Below are 16,406 nucleotides of genomic sequence, written 5' to 3'. Positions count from 1 at the left end.
TTTGCCCCAGATCATAAATGGTGGATGATGTAGTAAAGATTCAGTTTCTGGTAGTATAACTCGGAGCCTATATTCTTAGTCACTGAATATCTTGCCTTATATTAAATATTGTCTATTAAGGTCATTTGCTAGTAACTCTCTTATGTAATCACTCCACAGAAAGTTTGCCTTTTATTTAAAGCATCACAAACAACCTTTCAGCCAGACTTAGAAATGATGTGGGGAGGCAGAATATAGTTGCACTGCTCGTTCAAGCTATATCTTCCCCACATCCAAGCTAGTGGTCACTTTCATGAGAAGGAATGGAGGTCAATACAGCATATAGGCATATATTAAATGTATGCTTTGACAATGAGAAAATTAAGAAAAGCAAAGGGAGCTTTATTTTGACCATATGACTGAACATTCTTCTTTCTGTCCCCATAACCCTTTTTAAATAGTAGATGAAAGACTAATAAAAATACAAATCTTTGGAAATAATGTTTTTAGGAACTCTATAAGGAAGTTATTATTTGACACAGGAAAGTTTATTTTCTTAAGCAGTTATATATCCATCTTTTAAATTTGGTCTTCCTTTAAAATCTGTACAAGAAAACTTTTGTAGACTTTGAAGAGGTACACCTTGGAAAAAATTTCAAGTTCAGATAGTTTAAATTGTGGCATACTGTTTTGAAGTATTTGAATTTGTAAGATAGAAAGTGGTTACATACTTTCACACTAATCTATCAGCTTTATTAACATAAAGTCAGAGTAGGGGGAGAATGGAAGGACCTTGAGGAAAGGTAATAGTCAAGGACCACTGGTAACTGTTGCATGCCTTTTTTTTCCCCCCTTGGTCTCACTCCATATTTTTTTTTTTTTTTTTTAAAGATTTTATTTATTTATTTGAGAGAGAGAATGAGAGACAGAGAGCATGAGAGGTAGGAGGGTCAGAGGGAGAAGCAGACTCCCTGCCGAGCAGGGAGCCCGATGCGGGACTCGATCCCGGGACTCCAGGATCATGACCTGAGCCGAAGGCAGTTGCTTAACCAACTGAGCCACCCAGGCGCCCACTCCATATTTTTTAAAGTATAATTAACATACAGTGTTATATTAGTTTCAGGTGTACAATATAATGATTCAACAATTCTATACATTTCTCAGTTCTCAAGATAAGTGTACTCTTTAATCCCCTTTATCTCATCCATCCCCCACTTACCTCCCCTCTGGCAACCACCAGTTTGTTCTCTGAATTTAAAGTATGTTTTTTTTGTTTGTCTCTTGTTTTGTTTGTTCATTTGGTTTTTTCTTAAATTCCATGTATGACTGAAATCATTAGGTATTTGTCTTTCTTTGTCTGACTTACTTCATTTAGCATTATACCCCCTAGATCCTTCCATGTTGTTGCAAACAGCAAGATCACATTCTTTTTATAGCTGAGTAATATTCCATTGCACATATATATATGCCACATCTTCCTTATCCATTCATCTATGGAGGGATACTTGATGCAATCCCTATCAAAATACCAACAACATTTTTCACAGAACTAGAACAAATAATACTAAAATGTGTATGGAACCACAAAATATCCCAAATAGCCAAAGCAATCTTGAGAAAGAAGAACACAGCTGGAGTTATAACAATCCCAGATTTCAAGATGTACTACAAAGCTATAGTCATCAAAACAGTATGGTACTGGCACAAAAATAAGACACATAGATCAATGGAACAAAATAGGAGGCAAGAATATAGAACGGGGAAAAGGCAGTCTCTTCAACAAATGGTGTAGGGAAAACTGGACAGCTACATGGAAAAGAATGAAACTGGACCCCTATCTTACACCATACACAAAAATAAACTCAAGTGGATTAAAGACCTAAATATGAGAGCTGAAACCATAAAACTCCCAGAAGAAAACACAGGCAGTAATTTTTTTAAAACTGGCCATTACACATGCTTTGGCTGTCCCTAAGGCTGTTGTGAACTGCTAGATTTCTGGTAACACTAGAATTAAAACCGTTTCTCAAGTCCTTGATTGTGCCCCACAAGGTCTAGAGTACAGAGGACAATGCAAGCAAGATGTTGCAAAATTATAGAAAGTGTATTAGACAAATATATCTATTGCTTAATAGTCCCTTCACTCCAATTGTAATTGGACAGTCTTTGTCGGCAAGCTCTGTGTTCCTTAGTCCACTTTCCGGTAATAAGATGTCAATAACGTTATTGTGCGGGGCACCTGGCTGGCTCAGTCCATGGAGCATGTAACTCTTGATCTTGGGGTTGTGAGCTTGAGCCCCATGTTGGGTGTAGAGATTACTTAAAAATAAAATCTTGGGGGGCGCCTGGGTGGCTCAGATGGTTAAGCATCTGCCTTCGGCTCAGGTCATGATCTCAGGGTCCTGGGATCGAGTCCCACATCGGGTTCCCTGCTCAGTGCAGAGCCTGCTTCTCCCTCTCCCTCTGCCACTCCCTCTGCTTGTGCTCTTCTGTCTATCTCTCTGTCAAATAAATAAATAAAATCTTTAAAAAAAATAAAAAATAAAAAATAAAATAAAAATAAAATCTTGGGGCACCTGGGTGGCTCAGTCGGTTAAGTGTCCAACTCTTGATTTAGGCTCAGTTCATGATCTCAGGGTCCTGGGATGGAGCCCCTGTTGGGATCCTCATTTAGCAGGGAGTCTGCTTGAGATTCTTTCCTTCCCCCTGCATGCTCACTCTCTCTCTCCCCCTCAGATAGACAGATAGATAAATAAAATCTTTAATAAACTAAAATAAAATCTTTAAAAAATGCTACTTTGCAATAAAAAGTAGTAATGCAAACTTAGAATGCAATGAAAAAAAAAAACAAGAGAATTTGGAATGTTGTAGGAGTATGTCCAAAGGGAAAGCAACTAGAATGATGAAAATGCATCATGAACCACAATGACCATCTATCTCTGCAAAGCTTTCCTAGACCTGGGCAGACAGATGTTTCTGCAGCCTTTATTCCCAACTGTACTGAAGGATCATACATAAGAAGTTACATAAGGGTGTGTGTGTGTGTGTGTGTGTCAGAGTCTAAAGGAGTCCCATAATAATAAGCCTTATATACTAGTGTTAACTGTGTGCCAGGTACTGAAAACTTGATGTGCTTTATTTCATTTTAATTCATACAACAACCAAAATGAATTGGACATTACAATTTGCATTGAAGATTTTTTTTTTTGAACTGAAATAACTCAGCCGCATTTGGCAACTGTGCCAAACAACACAGCTCATGAGAGGCAGAGCTGAGACATAGCTCACATCCGTAACCACACAGCTCCAGTGCTGTTGGGAAGATACTGCACTAAGCTCAGCCTCCCTCAAACTATAAAATCCTACGAGTCTATTGACTGACTATAAGCATTTTTTTTCATTCGCATTTTATTTGAAGAAAATTACACCAAATGTCTGTTTCAAAATAAGTTTCTAAACTGAAAACTGTCCAAGTTCATTTTCTATTTTTAACACAATCTTTTGGTAATTCATAAACTTTAAAGAAATAAGATAAAACCATGCTTTTAAAAGAGAGACAGGGTTTTGTGCTGTAGGCAATGCGTTACTCAAATATTTGGAATAGAAAAAGAAGATGAACCCACACTTTTCTCTCCATAGAACTGGAAAATACAAGACTTCTGATGTCCAAGTGGTCATCTTCAGACAACCTTATTATACCTATCTAGTAGCTATAGCATAAACTCTAGTTAATTTTGAAAATTCACTTGGATGATTAACATTAATGACAGGCAGGCAAATATAAATTTAAAATATTTAAAAGAACAAACCAAAACTATTTGTTCATTAACTAGGCTTATAAACATGCCGTCCACATACTGGAAAAGCTAATAATTACTCTCTAATTGTGCTAATTATGTAATGACAACATTATAAATGTTGTTTATATAATGTTAGATTTCTCTAACTAATCTTATCATTAGTCAGACTTTGGACTTCTGCCACTGTGTACTCATGCATATACTGGTATGTGCCAAACTGTTTGAACAATTTATTTTTAAAACTGGTTGTTAATGTGCTACTATAATATTCAAATCAGAAACTTACCACATCCTTAGGAGGAGGTTCTGCTTCCTTCTTTATCTTTTTACCCATTCTGGAAAAATAAATAGTTAAAAGTGTCATTTGTAAAGGGGCACCTGGGCAGGTCAGTCGATTAAGCATCTGACTCGATCTCAGCTCAGGTCTTGATCTCAGGGTTGTGAGTTCAGACCCCGCGGAGAGCCCACTTAAAAAAAAAAAGTTGTCATTTGTACATCGTGTATACGATGTACAAACCTCTCAGTTGCCTATGCCCTTAGAAGGAGATTCATTTCCTTATTTTGATTTTACCTAAAAAGAGACTATGCAGTACTTGTAGAAATTATCGTACACGTACAAATATGTTACCTACATTCCTATTTCAGATCCTCAAATTTTAAGGAACTTATTGATAAGATTGTTGAGCATTAGTCTGGCTTCCAGTTCGTAAGAAAGAGAATACATTAGTGACATAACTTTTACTTACATAACAGGAAACAGTTTACCATGCTTACAGCTCACTTATGGAGGGCTTGGGAGACTAAATCCAAGTTACTTTTGAGATCTGCAAGAATGTTTTGCCACAAAGGGATTGGTCTGCTTTCTGCACTGATCTAACCCAACAGTGTCTGGTACATAATAGGCATTTGATATTTATAAAAATCATTAACTGTTTTTCCTGGGAGTATGATTTTATAAATGATACCCAAGACATAACCAACTGCAAACTAACATTTGTGTCATTTTCCCAGATAACCAAAAGTTTTTTCTAATATAATCCATAGCTCATTAAAACAAGTAATTGAGAATCTGAAGAGATGTATTCTGGGGAAATTGGAGTTATTGCTTGCAAGACCCTTTTCCACCTGCCCTTGTATGGAAAAATGTGCAGGAAAAATGCCTGTGCAGGAAAAATGTCAAAGCGTTGGTACTCAAAGTTGATACACCATGGAGGAGTAACTCCACCTGGGTACAGAGATCTTTCCAACATGTTGGTGACTGTTAGACTGTTAGAATAACCCCAGAAATCTTTTGAATTTTCTCCAATGAGAGTTTATGCTTGGTATTTGCGCAATCTCAAACGGTATAAACTAGTCTCAAGGAAATTACTATAGTTTCCAGAGAAATTCTGGGAAGTCGAAAATCCTTGGAGAGAATCTACATCAGGGTTAATTCAGATAGTTTGTCAAGGCACAAATGTAACTCCTAGCATTAGAGACATGACCAGAATTTATCACATATTTTAAAAAGCCACATGTTCATAGAAACTCCTAGGGACTTCTGACAGACATCCAGGTCCCTAATTTCAGGTCACATACATTTCAAGATCTTTGAGGGCCTGGGCAAGTTTATGCTGTGATGCACTACCTCACATTATATCCAACATATTCAACATTAAAAATGTACCCACATTCTCCATTAAATACAATTTTCATCATAAAAAGTTTTGAAATTAAGCATTTGAAATTATTCAGCAGTTTGTACACCTGGAAATTCTTACAAAATGAGAAAATTGTTTTCAAATGTAATTTAATATTAATAAAAAACATTTAACATTAATTTTTCAATTTTCTTTTCAGATTTTAGAGGCAATATTTTTTTCAAAATTCAAACATCTTTCATAGATGCTTAAAAAGCACAGACCGTAGACTTTGTGTCTATAATATTCCAAGCAGATGCATGGAAACTATTCTAAACAAATGAAAATCTATCCTACAACTAATCTCTAGGAAAAAGAAATTTCATAGCTCTTTGCAACCAATTCCAAGATACAGCAGCCTTTGACTTACATAAGAACTGCTTATGAATAATGTTTGAGAAGGAACTGAATTACACCTACACAAAGTTACTGTAGGTCATCTGATTTTCACTCAGGAACTTATTTTTCCCATTTCAGGATAGTGGCTTTGAATAATTGCATATTGAAGAGTATAGAGGTTGGAACAGCCTTAACACAAGATTAGAGCAATGAAGCTGATCTTAGGCAATACCGTGAAGTAGGAAGCATTTGGTTTGTGTTTTTATTGCCAAATTGAACATAATAGTTAATGGGGGGAGAAAGTATACAACTGACAAAGAACCAGGGCAATGAGCCTCAAAGATAACCCTAAGGTGTTTTTTTTTTAACTTTGTAAATTTTCAACATTTCACTTAAAAGCAACATGATACAACCAAATTACCTCATATTGTTTTATTCTTTAAAAATGTGTTTTCTTTTAAAGCTTCAGAGGTGTCAAATTAAGAAAATAAATACCTTTGACTGTTGGAAGCAAACCTGCTTTCCTTGACTCTTTTACCACCTGCCCATTGATGTTTTTTTATTGTGCTAAAATAAACATACCATAAAATTTACCATTTTAATCATATTTAAGTGTATAGCTCTGTGTCTACTGTCCACTTATAGAGGTAATACATTTCATTACAGAAAATTTGGAAGACAAGGAAGGGCACATAGGATAAAAAAAAAATCACTCAGGAAAGACTCAGGGAGATCAGCACTATTTCAATATAGTTCCTTTTTTGTGTGTTTTCTATAGTGATTTTACCATCCTACCTGGATTTCTAGCCCCTATTCTCAACTTCCCTTCCTGGAACCATTTTCCTACTATATTCTTAGACTAATGGACAAGTTCATGGAAGCTCAGTCTCCATACATTGCTCCAATCATCTCCAATGAATCAGGATATCATGTCATTTAAAATCATACTGTAAAGTGCACTATTTATCTAGACAGTCCCCTATTGTTGAGCATTTATTTCCAATTTCCTGAAATTATGGATAAGGCTGCAATGAACATCCTTAGCCATAAAATGTTCATCAACATTCCGCAACTGCTTCTTTAAGATAAAGTAAAATAATTGGATGAAAACGCATGAACTTCACGGCATTGAGTACGAAAACAAATCTGCTTTAAATGTGCATCTTCTCGATTATTAGAGAGGAGCCACATTTTTCCCCCACAAATGTATCACTCATTTGTACTTCTTGGTGAACTTTCAGACTACACGACCTTAAATGTTTGCCAGTGGGGAGATCTTTTTTGAGAAAACTTGAAGGGGGAGGGGGAAGGCTAGAACAAGTGGGGACTCGCTTCTTGAGTTGCTGAGAGTCAAGTAACGGAATCTTAGACCCTCAGATCCCCTCTACGGGCCTCAGTTTTGTCACCTGTTAAATGGAAGGCGGCCGGGATGCTCATGAAACCCACCCCGACCCCCGTCTAATATTGCGGGCATAGGGCAGGGACCAACAACCCCTACAAGGTGTTCGTCCTTTCCCTCAGTAGCCCCAGATGTCGCCACCCGCGGGGCACCTTCTCCTTGCCCAAGTTCTGCTGGGACCTCGGCCCTGGGCCTCTCCTAACCGCGGGCGTAGCTGCGTAGCCGCACGCCTGCCTTTACCTGCCAGGAGATCCCTCAGAGCAGCGCCTCCTCAGCCCTGGAGAACTGTACCCGCTGTGGCCAGCGCGCGCCTCTGGGCCACTGTTGTTCTTGGTTGCTAGGCGACACCGGGCCGCGCCTGCGCGCGCAGGGAAGCGCGCGCCTCCGCCCAGGAAGCTCGCGCTCGGCAGCCCTATGGCGCTCATTGTCCCGCCTTAGGAAAGCCGTCGGTAGGGAAAGAGCTCGGGCGTCCTCCGCTCCCTGAGTGCAGTGCTTTGAGGCAGGATAGACGTGAGAATCCTCCTCTTCCTAGTTGTTGCAGGCGAGCCCAGGTGAAAACTGTAAATCAGCAGGCAGTGCAGCCTCAGCTTCTAGCCAGCGGACCGGCTCTGGGCTCACATACTCTGAGATGCTACTGCTTTCTCCCAAAGACAGGCCTCAGCCAGAATCGTGCAGATGACTTCCAAGTCGCCACTTCCTGTCCGGACTCCACGAAGCCACAGACCTGCAGGGCCGACACTTTGCATGCACTAGGGTGTCTAGTCGGCCCTCACAGAACTTATCTTGTCCCTTCAAAATCTCCTCTTCCACCTTTCTTTCCTCTTTATGCCATTCTTCCCAATGGCCTAGATCTCCATTTCCCTTCTTCGTCCTCCACCCTCCCCTCCAATCAGCGGTTAAGTCAATTGGCCCTCTTCATTTTGTCTCGTATCTATTCCCTCTCTTCAATCCTTACTGTCACCCCAACCCACGTCATCCTTTTTGGCTTCTGATGACTTCCGTTCCTCTCTCCTTTCTATTTATTCACCATACCAGAGACAGATCAACCTTCCAGAAACTATTGTTTTAGACATGTCACTCCCCTACTCAAACTTCAGTTGGCTTCCTAAAATAAAGTCTGAACTCCTTAGCCTGGTATTCAAAACTGTCTGCCCCATCCCTATTCTATTTGTGCCGCCCACCATTCTCCCACAACACAAGTCCCAGTCAAACGTACGTTCCCCCAATTTTTCCATACTTTAACCCTCTGGATTTTACTCACTGTGCTTCATAATTTCATCTATTCAACAAATATTTATTAAGCATCTACCATTTGCCGGGTCATGTGCAACTTGTGTAACTCCTGGAATATTCTTTCATTTCTACTTAATTAAACCCAGCTCAAACGCCATCTTCATAAAATACTCTTTGATTGGACTTTAGCAAAAAAAAAAAAAAAAAAAAAAACTCTCCCTCTCCTGAATTCCTCTCACACTTATAAAACTCCATCTCTTGCCTGCCTCTGCTGGTCCCCCAGCCCTAAGAATGTTAGATGTTTCTTACAGTTTCTTCTTTCATATCCCTTTATGTCCTTATATCACCTTTTAAATTACCTGATAAACAGCTTTATACATATTTAAGAATTCTTTATATTAAATTTTCTATCAAATGACTTGCAATTTCTGTCTCCTGACTGGACCTTGAGTAATACACTCCTAGATCTTCAGCCTCTCCCTCTCTTCCAGCCCTTTCCCCTTCAATATAGGAATACTGTGAAGTCTCTCCCTTGCCTCATTAAAAAAAAAAACAACCAGAAACAAACAAACAAAAAACCTCCTTTCAACCTGTATTTCCTTGTAGCTATCATTCTGTTTTTCTCTTTCTCTTCTTGACCATGAGTTTCCAAAACAGTAGCCTGCATTTGATATTTCCACATGTGTTAACCTCCACTCACTCTTCAAACCACAGTGATCTAATTTGCTCCCACTACTAAAACTACTCCAATCCATTGGCTGTTTCTTAGTCTTCATTTTCCTTGACATCTCCACTGCATTTAACACTCCTGATGATACCTTATTCTTGAAACACCTTCCTTGGTTTCCTTGATACTACTTGCTCTTGATCCTCCTACTTTTATGACCACTATTTAAGGTCTTTTCTATACAGACTTAAGTGTTGATATTTCCCAGGGTTCTGTCCCTGGTTCCCTTATCATACTTTATGCTTTTCCAGGGTGATCTTCTTTATTTCTGTGACTTCAACTGCCATACATATAGCTCCCCAGCTGACTTCAATACTGAGCTTTAAGTTCATATATCCTTCCTTTTATTGGAAAGCTCTATGTGGATGTCCACAGGCACCTCAAACATCAATACTACTCACCTAAACGCATCATTTCCCTTTAGGAGCATGCTTTTCTATTTATCAAGACATACCACTACCCAGGGCGCCTGGGTGGCTCGGTCATTAAGTGTCTGCCTTCGGCTCAGGTCATGATCCCAGGATTCTGGGATCGAGCCCCGCATCGGGCTCCCTGCTCGGCGGGAAGCCTGCTTCTCCCTCTCCCACTCCCCCTGCTTGTGTTCCCTCTCTCGCTGTGTCTCTCTCTGTCAAATAAATAAATAAAATCTTTAAAAAAAAAAAAAAGACATACCACTACCCACCTAGATACCCAAGCATGAATTCTAAATGTCATTTTAGAGCCATTCTCCTTCATATCAGTTATGTGGATTCCCCTAAAACTCTCTTGAATTTATTCTCACCTTTCCATTCCCATAGTCCAAGTGCTGAATGTCACCATTCTTTACCTGATTTCATCTAACAAGACTTCTGACAGGTTTGTCACACTCTAGCTTCATCCTGGCTTCAATCCACCTTCTCCAAGATGACAAAAGTAATCTTTGTAATTTGTTTCCCTCTTTGTTGGCTCCCGATCACTCCACCATATGCATGATGAAATACAACAAGATTCCTAAGTTAGCATTCAAGAGCTTATTCTGGCTAACTCCTCCATATTGCAGTAGCTTCTCTAATCATGAAAGAAGGAAAGAAAGAAAGAAAGAAAGAAAGAAAGAAAGAAAGAAAGAAAGAAAGAAAGAAAGAAAGAAAGAAAGAAAGAAAGAAAAAGAAAGAAAGAAAGACAAAGGAAAGGAATAGCAAACTGCTCATAATTTTCCAAGTACACTATGACATTTTATGCCCTTCACTCTCCTAATCAGGCTGAAAACCATCTATTTGTCTTTCAGAATTTATCTTAGTTATGATTTCCTCCAGAAAGTCTTCATTGGCTTCTTCAAACATGGTGAAACATTTCTCATTTTTTGCCATCACTGTGCCTTACACTTGCTCTATTTCTGCTATTTTCACAAGATATTGTAATTTATTTGTTTATATGTGTGTCTCCCCACATAGGCTCTTTCTAAATGTTCTTAAATAACTAACGTTTGTTGAATGCCCATATGAGCCAAGCAGTGACAAAGTGGTTAAGTGCATCATTAAATCCTCACCATAAGGCTTTCAGGTACGAATGATGTAATTAGCATAAGGTCACTCTACTAATAAATGGCAGACCCAGAACTTGAACCGAAGTCAGCTTGAATTTTATAACCATGTTCTGAACCAATGAATCATACCAGCCCATTCTGAAAATGCACTGCTATGACAAACTGTAGAGTTTTCATAAAGTAGTTTAAAGCTACTGTTTTAATTTTTTCCCCACGATTAGTCTGTACTGCACATGTCTATATTTTGGGGTTCCTTTTTATTTTAACATATATGGCTGGATGATTTTTGACAAATGTTTACAGTCGTGTACCTGTTACTACAATGAAGATATAGAGCATTTCCATCATCCGAAATTTCCTTCATGCCCCTTTGAGGTCAGACCTTTCCCTCCAACCCTCTTCTCCAGCAAAAACTGATTGTTTTCTCTCCCTATAATTTTGGATTTTTAGAATATCTTATAAATTGCACTGTGCAATATGCTGCCTCTTGTGTCTGGCTTCTTAATTTAGCATAATGCTTTGGAGATTTGTTCATAGTTTGCATGTATCAGTAGCTTGTCTCTTTCTGTTGCTGAGTAGTATTGCACTACATGGATATACAACATCCAATCACTGGTTGATGGACATTTGGGTTCTTTCCAGTTTTGGACTGTTATAAATAAATCTGCTCTAAACATTTATACACAGGTTTTTGTGTGAACATATGTTTCTCCTTCCTTGGGAAAATACCCAAAAATGGAATTTCTGGGTCTTATGCCATGTGTATGCTTGATGTTATGAGAACTTGCCAAACTGTTTTTCCAAAGGATCTATACTATATTCGCATACCCACCACCAATGAGTGAGTGATCCAATTGCTTCCTATGCTCTACAACACTTGATATTGTCAGGCCTTTAAATTTTAGCCATTCTATTGGGTGTGTAGTGGTGCCTCCTTCTGGTTTTAATTTGCTTTCCCTTCATGACTAATGATGAGCTCATTCTATTTTTTGCTAACCATGTCTATATCTTCTTTTGTGAAGTATCTGTTCAAATATTTGTCCTACTTTTAACTGAGTTGTTTGTCTTATTACTATTGACTCATAATAGTTCTCTATATATTTTGGATACATGTCATTTATCACATATCATTTGGAAATATTTTCTACCCAGGTTCATCATAGTGGAAAATTAAATTTAGAGACCATAATTTAAACACTAAGGTTGCTCATTGCTACTGGGTTGGTCATTGCTTCTAAGTCTTTTCAGAAACCTGGTGAAGCTATGAATTCAGCACACACTATAAATCAGAAATCTACAGATCCAGACTGTGGCTATAAGAGACAAGATATTGTGTGGCAGTCATCGATATTCTCTGGTTCTCTAGTCATGGCTTAAACTTAAAACTCTAAGCCTGTCATTTTCTGTCTCAGAACTACTAAATATAATTAGAAGTAATTTGCCCATTCTGCATCCCTTATGGTGCTTTCCTCCACCACACTGTACTCTAGCAGTAGCCACCTGGTCCTGTCAAAACTGTCTCCAAAAGGTACTTCTTTCTAGGAGACCACAGGTGACTCCCATCAGACATCCTCTCAAAGTAAACAGATCTCTTCACTGTTTTCAAATTCACTCAGGTTAAACAACAGTTCCAGATTTACATCTTGGGATTTCTTTTTTTTTTTTTTTTAAGATTTTATTTATTTATTTGAGATAGAGAGAGGGAGAGATAGCGCAAACGAACGGGGTGAAGGGCAGAGGGAGAAGCAGACCCCCCGCTGAGCAGGACCTTGGGATCATGACCTGAGCCGAAGGCAGATGCTTAACCAACTGAGCCACCCAGGCACCCCATATCTTTGGGTTTCTAAGGTCAGCAGCCATTTCTGGTACCAATTATTGTATCATTTAAAGTTCCACTTTGGACAAAAATCTATTCTAGTTGACAGGGAATTAGAGATTTAGAGCATAGTTGCAAGGCCTGGAGGAACAGGTGCTAAGCTTTCAGAGATGATTTTCAAAACAGTACTGCAAAGCATTATTCACAATAGACAACACATGGAAACAAACTAAATGTCCATTGACAGATGAATGGATAAAGAAAATGTGTATCTATATACAACGGAATACTATTCAGCCATAAAGAAGAAGGAAATCCTGCCATTTGTGACAACATGGATGGACCTTGACGGCATTATGCTACGGGAGATAAATCAGATGGAGAAAGACAAATACTGTATGATTTCACTTATATTTGGAATCTAAAAACATTGAACTCATAGAAAAAGAGTAGAATGATGGTTGCCAGGGATCAAGGAGCCAGGACAAATGGAGAGATGTTGGTCAAAGGGTACAGACGTTCAGTTATAAGATGAATAAGCTCCAGAGATCTAAAACAGAGCATGGTGACTGTAGTTGACAATAACTGTACTGTATACTTGAAAGTTGTTATGAGGGTAAAGCTTTAATATTCTCACCACCACCACAACAACAATAAAATGGTAATTATGTGAGGTGAAGGATATGTTAACTACCCTTGTTGCAGTAATCATTTTACAATAAGTATGTGTATCAAATCATCACATTGTACACCTTAAACTTATACAATGTCGTCTGTCAATTACATCTCAATAAATCTGGGAGCAAAATAAATATATTAATATATATTAATAAGTACATGAGTATATATTAATATTTAAATATTTATATATAAATAAATATATCTCAATAAATGTGGGGCAAAAGTGGGCAACCAAGAAAGCCAAGGAATCATGGAGCGCCTGGGTGGCTCAGTCGTTAAGCGTCTGCCTTCGGCTCAGGTCATGGTCCCAGGGTCCTGGGATCGAGCCCCACATCGGGCTCCCCGCTCAGCGGGAAGCCTGCTTCTCTCTCTCCCACTCCCCCTGATTGTGTTCCCTCTCTCGCTGTGTCTCCATCAAATAAATAAATAAAATCTTTAAAAAAAAAAAAAAAGAAAGAAAGCCAAGGAATCAGGAAGCTTAAATCATGCAGAATAATGAGGATTATCTCAAATTCACTTGTATGTTCTCCAGTAATTCTTTTAATCCTCAGCCTTTTTTTTTTTTGGTCATGGAAAAGTTATCAAGTGAAGCAACAGTGCCTAGCACTTTCTCAGATAAATAAATAAATCTTTTTTTAAAAATAAAAAACTAATATTTTGAACATCTTAAAGAACTTGATCCAAGATTGGTAGGACCCCATCAGATATATGAATGTGCAGTGTCAATATTAATGGATTTAAAGAAAAAAATCACTACTAATGTTTAGTAACTGTTAGAATTTGAACATTAAAGTATTAGTAAGACCAGTGGAGCAATGTGTTTATGCTGGAAGAAAAACTTCACAAAAACTTTGAAATAGTATGAAACATTTTAAAGGATTCAAAATCTGTTCATTATCACAAAACATTTCAATGTTGCATTTGTCAAAGATAAGGAGGCTTTTATGCTTAAAAGTGGTAAGTCTATGAAGTAAGATTTTAAAAGATCAAAGATCAAATTATCTGATAAAGGGGAAGAAAACAGTTTTCAGTCATTGAAGAAAAAGTGCTAATCTGCTCTTTGCCACCTCTGCTTGTGGAAACATAATCTCTGACCAAGGGGACTATGAAGAATATGAAAGGTCTGATTAGGAATTACATGGAGCAGTTTTGAGCTGCAAATCAGGTTGGTGTGTGTGTGTGTGTGTGTAAAATATTCACAGAAGCAAACTCAACTTTTCATTTTAAAATGTGCAGCAAAAAATAAATAAAAATAAATAAAAATGTGAGTCCATTTTATTTGTAAATTTTTTATAAACTCTATATTCAATGTATCTCTCCTTTTATTTTCTTTATCATAAATATATAATATAAAGATATAAAGGAAATACAGTATTTTTTTTTCATGAAACCCCATATTGACTCCCTCAAATCCTCTCCAGTTCACCTGGAGGACTTACAAATATCATCATTTTCTGTATGTGCCATGATGTGGAAAAGTTTGAGAAACACTAATCTAAAGTCGTGCTGGACAAGGACTTTGTTTTCAACGGTCCTGGTCTAGTAATTTGCCATTGTCCATACATGCAGAGATCATTAAATGTGTTTATTAGACAATTTATAATGAAAGCTATTCCCACTTCCTCCAAATCAGTGTACTTCCTTTCATGGTCTTAAGGTACTTGAGCAACAAATTAGCTATCAGAACATTGAGGGTGACTGTGAACTAGGGCTAGAGGAGATGAGAAATCTAATGGATTTTCCTACCCTACCACAGACAACACTTCTTTTGCATCTGGATTATTACTCACCTCAGATCCAGCCAGCATCTTTCTTCCCTGGACTCTGTTACAGTCTACATAGTTATTTCCATGGCTAGAAGACATTTTGCCCCTTCATATTATATATGTTTAAAAATCAGTGTCCTGGGGCAACTGGGTGGCTGTCATTAAGCGTCTGCCTTTGGCTCAGGTCATGATCCCAGATTCCTGGGATGGAGCCCCGCATCTGGCTCCCTGCTCAGTGTAAGCCTTCTTCTCCCTCTCCCACTCCCCCTGCTTGTGTTCCTGCTCTCGCTATCTCTTTCTGTCAAATAAATAAATAAAATCTTAAAAAAAAAATCAGTGTCCTTAGGGGGCACCTGGGTGGCTCAGGCAGTTGAGCGTCGGACTCTTGATTTCGGCTCAGGTCCTGATCTAGGGGTTGTGGAATCGAGCCCAGCATTGGGCTCACCCGCTGGGGGTGGAGCCTGCTTGGGATTCTCTCTCTCCCTTTCCCTCTGCCCCTACCCCTTCCCCAACCCCACCCCACGTGCACGCATGCGTGTGTGCTCTCTCTCTCTCTTTCTCACTCAAAAAAAAAAAAAAAAAATCAGTGTCCTTAGGTATTATCACCTTCATGCACTACCCATTAGTACCATGGTGTTGGATGCTAATCAAAGGACATGATACTATCAACTCTCCCACGTTAACAGCTTGAGAGTCTTAGCATAATAACCTTCATCTGATGCAGTAGTTGTATTCCAGAAAACATGTTTTTGAAAAGGATTTTTGGAATCTAATTATACTTTAAGAACATTAAGAGAGTTCACTATTTAGAGAAATCTAGAGATGAATCACCTTATACTGAAAAAGAAGAGAGCCCTTCAATAAAAGAAAGCAATTATATATTATTTATCTACTTCAGAAATCTAAATTTGTTAAAGTGAGGGGGTACATTTGTATAATTTAGATAATTTATCATCGTATGTTTCTTTTAATGTATTCTTTGAACTCATTTCCATTCAAATTGAATTAGTCATATGGCTGATTGTTGTAAATCAATTGAACTTGGTTGAAGATAAGTAATAAAAATGTCACTTCTGTCTGTAACATTCAATTCAGTGTTAGCCATGTAAGAAAAACCATAAACAGTATGGTAACCTTCCACCTTCCCTAGAGCTTAAGCATACGCAGTTTGCCAACATGTACTGTCAATAGTTGCTATTTTTCTCAAAAGTAGATTGCCACAAGGCAGTTTCTTCCACCACACTGTGTTATTTAAAAGTTATCTGCTTTTTTGGCCGCTGTTCAAGAGAGTTCTTTGCCTGTAAATCCTCTTTATCTCATGCTATGGTTGAAGCAAAGTCTTGGCACAGTTTCAGTGCATTTGTCTTGTACCAAGGGGAAAAAAAAATGAAGGGCCCCAGAGACTGACATTGTTCTACAAATGGTCATGAATCAGTGGGGAGTCCTGTGGGCTATTCAAAAGGGT

At 38.3% G+C, this 16,406-nt stretch overlaps 1 protein-coding gene across 1 annotated transcript in view; it reads right to left on the bottom strand.

The window, feature by feature from the left end:
* ARMC3 (armadillo repeat containing 3) overlaps positions 1–7,510 on the bottom strand; it is a 90,833-nt gene extending 83,323 nt beyond the window's left edge. The window contains exons 1-2 of the mRNA XM_032426041.1: positions 7,437–7,510; positions 4,066–4,114 (exon numbers count right to left, since the gene is read on the bottom strand). Coding sequence (XP_032281932.1) covers positions 4,066–4,113 — 48 coding nt within the window. The 5' untranslated portion in view covers position 4,114; positions 7,437–7,510. The remainder of the gene's footprint in view (positions 1–4,065; positions 4,115–7,436) is intronic.
* Positions 7,511–16,406: the final 8,896 nt, after the last annotated feature.

This window comes from Phoca vitulina, unplaced genomic scaffold, assembly GCF_004348235.1.
Source record: "Phoca vitulina isolate PV1807 unplaced genomic scaffold, GSC_HSeal_1.0 scaffold33, whole genome shotgun sequence".
NCBI classification, from domain to species: Eukaryota; Metazoa; Chordata; class Mammalia; order Carnivora; family Phocidae; genus Phoca; species Phoca vitulina.
The sequence above is the reverse complement of the archived record's forward strand: the minus strand, read 5'-3'. Positions and strand labels throughout refer to the sequence as shown.